The 3987-nt window shown below is 38.4% G+C and overlaps 1 protein-coding gene across 1 annotated transcript; it reads left to right on the top strand.

Moving 5' to 3' along the window:
• The first annotated feature begins 556 nt into the window (after window positions 1-556).
• LOC120212051 (organic cation/carnitine transporter 7-like) lies at window positions 557-3746 on the top strand. The gene is made up of 6 exons (XM_039210488.1): window positions 557-675; window positions 780-1051; window positions 1373-1610; window positions 2459-2981; window positions 3058-3260; window positions 3339-3746. Exons 2-6 carry the CDS (start codon window positions 780-782, stop codon window positions 3555-3557), a joined length of 1455 nt encoding a protein of 484 aa, XP_039066419.1. The 5' UTR covers window positions 557-675; the 3' UTR covers window positions 3558-3746.
• Window positions 3747-3987: the final 241 nt, after the last annotated feature.

The following is a 3987-nucleotide window of genomic DNA, read 5'->3' as shown; positions in this document are numbered from 1 at the left end:
ACCTAAATTTTAGTTTTTGTTTCATTTTAGTATTATTGTTCAAAATTTAACGTTAAATTTTGAAAAATATTGAGAATTTAGATGCTAAAACGGACCAATAATGATAGTTTAGATACTAAACACATTACTTTTTAAAGGCGAAATACTAAAATGAAACAAAAACTAAACGTTGATGTGATTTTGAAAAAATTGAAAGTTTAAGTACTAAAACGGATAAAACTGATAATTTAGGTATTAAATACGTAGTTTACCAAAAGAAAGTGAAAAATGACAATGATTGATAAGCATCCAAATCCTATAACTCATCCAGGACCTCTAATTAGCCCAATCCACCGGATGGACGCCACGTAGCAACGGCAAACAATTTTCAAACGTTTTCTTTTTTGATTTGTTTCTGTTTTCTACTGACTGGTGATTGCCTAATGTTTCTCACGCGCCAATCGCGACAAAGTTTCGCGTGTGACACGTGACGCAGCCGTCACCTGTCCTGTAACGCTAATTATTTATATTATCTTTTTTTGCGTTTCCCTGCGTTGTCTACAGAAAATACGCAATAATAAATACCCCCAGATATTCGACTGGAAGAGAGGAATAGTAGTGGTGGCGTGTATCTTTGTCCCAAAGAGGAGGAAGAAGAAGTTTATCAGAACTGGCAAACAACAACTCGACGGACAAGTTAGACATTCTAACCCTCTTCTTCTTCTTCTTCTTCTTCTTCTTCTTCTTGAAATGGATGTGTGTGTAATTTGTTATAATGACTTGATTTCTTTGTTTTTTAGATGGATTATGAAACGGCTGGTTTATATACTTTGGATGAAGCCCTCGAAACTGTGGGGTTTGGGAGATTCCAAGTGTTTGTGCTTGGATACGCTGGGCTAGGATGGCTTGCTGAAGCTATGGAGATCATGATTCTCTCCTTCATCGGACAAGCCGTTAAGTCGGAGTGGCAGCTTTCCTCCTCTCAGGAGAGCCTGTTGAGCACCATCGTCTTTGCTGGGATGCTCATCGGAGCTTATACTTGGGGCATTTTGTCCGATAATTACGGTAGGAGGTATGCTCATCACTCCCCTTTCTTTCTTTATTAGTCTCTTGTTGAGATTTAAATTGCGGTTGCGGCTGAGTTTTTATTTGAATTGGACTATCATGATTGTGGACATAACAGATGCGTTCATTACGGACTATATCACTGTATAACGGTCGCTAATTCAATGGCAGACTTAAAGCCCTGGTCGCTGATTATCATAAAATTTAGATATTTTCTTGAATTTTGTTTTGATAATCTGTTTTCCTACTTCCTTGATTGACTCTGTTTGGCTTTTGATTTTGGGGTTCAATATGCTTTAACTGTTTGTTTTGATTTTTGTTTTACCAGGAAAGGTTTTCTTGTTATATCCATAGTAACATTTGGAGCTGGATTCTTGAGCACCTTCTCTCCAAACTATTTATCACTTGTTGTTCTCCGGGGTTTGGTTGGTTTTGGCCTTGGTGGTTCGTCTGTGTTCTTATCCTGGTTCCTAGAGTTTGTTCCCGCTTCCAATAGAGGCATGTGGATGGTTGTGTTTTCGACTTTCTGGACATTTGGGTCCATCTTTGAGGCTACTCTCGCGTGGGTATGTATATTTCCTATACCCCCATTTAAGGACAGCCCTTACCTTCCCCTGTTTTCCATCTACTTAAAGATTTGGATCCATTTTTAATTTTATAAAAGGGACATGACATTAAAGGGACAGACATGAGATTTCATGATAAGGGTGTGAACCTACAAAGAAAATACCTAAACTATGTAGGAATTTGAAATTTTCAGGGGTTCGACCGCACCCCCACGGTCCATCCCCGCATGACAATATTGGCCTAGAGATGTTAACTAGATGAATTTGTTATCAAGAAAGAGGATGTCCAAGGAAAATGAGTTCATCTCTGTGCAAGAGAGCTCTTAAAATGGATTCTCTTGTCATCATGAAAATAAGTTAAAGTCATTAAAAAGGGTTTTGTCTTGGCAAAGATTACATTCTTTAGTCTTTACCTTGTCATCTCTCTAGATTTTGCAGACAAAGGCTTCTTAACTGAAAGTAAGAGGCACCATCACTATGGTTAATTTGGTAAATTTCTCTCCTCTTTGTAACTTGGTGCACTACTTTTTTATGTTCTATCAGCTCTATCAACATAGAAACATATCTGAGAATCGGAAATTTCTTGGATATTGGGGACTTAATTGTTGTTAATGCTGGCTAGCCACTCAAAATTTAAGTTGGAACATGAAACTTATCTGAGAATTGAAGATTTTCTTGAATATTGAATTTAAGTGTAGCTGGCTAGCTGCTCAAACTTCACCTTTTAAGTTTGAGTTCAAGTTCCAAGGAGCTATGGACATTCGAAAACATGTGGATTTTGTTTTCATGCAACGAGAAGAAATATTATTTCTGAGTGTCGGAATGACTTAATGTCCTTTCTATTGCAGATTGCCATGCCTAGATTAGGCTGGAGGTGGGTACTTGCGTTTTCATCTGTGCCATCTTTTGCTCTGCTTCTTTTGTTCAGTGTTGCACCCGAGTCTCCGAGATACCTATGCTTGAAAGGTAGAACAAGTGATGCACTTCAAATTATGGAGAAGGTAGCTTCAGCGAACCAAACAAAGCTTCCTCCCGGTGCCCTAATTTCCGGTAGATCAGGAGACAAGGATGAAGAGTCTGCTCCGTCCCCATCAGACGAGATGAGTCCATTACTTCCCTCACTGGATGAAAAAAGCAAGAAATCAATATCAGGCTTCTCATCGTTTTTTATGCTCTTCTCATCGAAATTAATTAAAACAACGATGCTCCTCTGGATATTATTCTTTGGAGACTCGTTTTCGTATTACGGCATCATACTCCTTACTTCAAAGCTAAGTAGCAATCAAAGTGGATGTTTCCAATCTCTTCATAGCACTAGAAATCTCCAGGGTGCTGACCTTTACTCAAATGCATTCATCACTAGTATGGCAGGTATTACGTCTCATCCTCATTTGCTTCTTTACGCTCTCTTTCTCGAAATAAAATCTGACCCTTGTCCATGTCACAGAGCTTCCCGGGCTTTTCTTGTCGGCAATATTGGTCGATAGGGTTGGCCGCAAACAGTCCATGGCGATTATGTTTGGCTTAGCGTTCATATTCCTTCTCCCACTTCTAGCCCATCAGCCTTCTGTTTTAACTACCTTCTTATTATTCGGAGCTCGCATGAACGCAATGGGAACCTTCACAGTTGCCTCTATATATTCCCCCGAGGTAAGCCATTTCGGTGACCCGAATTGCCGATTTCTTTTGTCACATAACTAAAGCTGTTTTTTTTTCTTTTTCGTGTAGCTATATCCGACCTCGGTGCGTACAACGGGGGCTGGAGTTGCGAGTGCGATAGGAAGAATCGGTGGTATGGTATGCCCTCTTGTTGCGGTCGGATTGGTGAATGCGTGCCATCAAACTGCAGCTGTAGCTCTGTTTTTGGTCGCTATAGTTGTTTCGATAATCTGTATCCAGTTCTTCCCCTACGATACCAAGGGAAGGGAACTCAGTGATACTAGCTGATGATGGCAAGCAAGACAAACACATTGCTGTCCATAATTTGTGTTTTAAGGGAAATAATTTGTTGTTGTTGATGTTGTTTTCTAGCCTCTACCTGTATTGATATTTGAAGCGTGGGGTGGAGATGTAATATACAGACTTAAAATATCTAGTTTGAGAAAATGTTATGATTGAGCTCTTCCTTGTGGTGCACGTTTCTTCTATTACATGATTCCTAGTTTGTTGTGCACGTTTTGTTTCTTACATAAATTTAATGGAGGTTTGGTAGATGATAACCAAAGGAGTGAAGAAAATATTTTTTTATTAAATTAAAGTGGTTATAAAATAATATTTTTATATTTTTTTAAATATTTTAAATTATTTAATAATGAATGACTCGTTCACCTTAATGTAGTTAGTACTTGAACTTGTGATTTTTAAAAATAATTATAAT

Source organism: Hibiscus syriacus, unplaced genomic scaffold (genome assembly GCF_006381635.1).
Source record: "Hibiscus syriacus cultivar Baekdansim isolate YM2019G1 unplaced genomic scaffold, ASM638163v2 tig00109991_pilon, whole genome shotgun sequence".
Lineage (NCBI taxonomy): Eukaryota > Viridiplantae > Streptophyta > Magnoliopsida > Malvales > Malvaceae > Hibiscus > Hibiscus syriacus.
The sequence above is the reverse complement of the archived record's forward strand: the minus strand, read 5'-3'. Positions and strand labels throughout refer to the sequence as shown.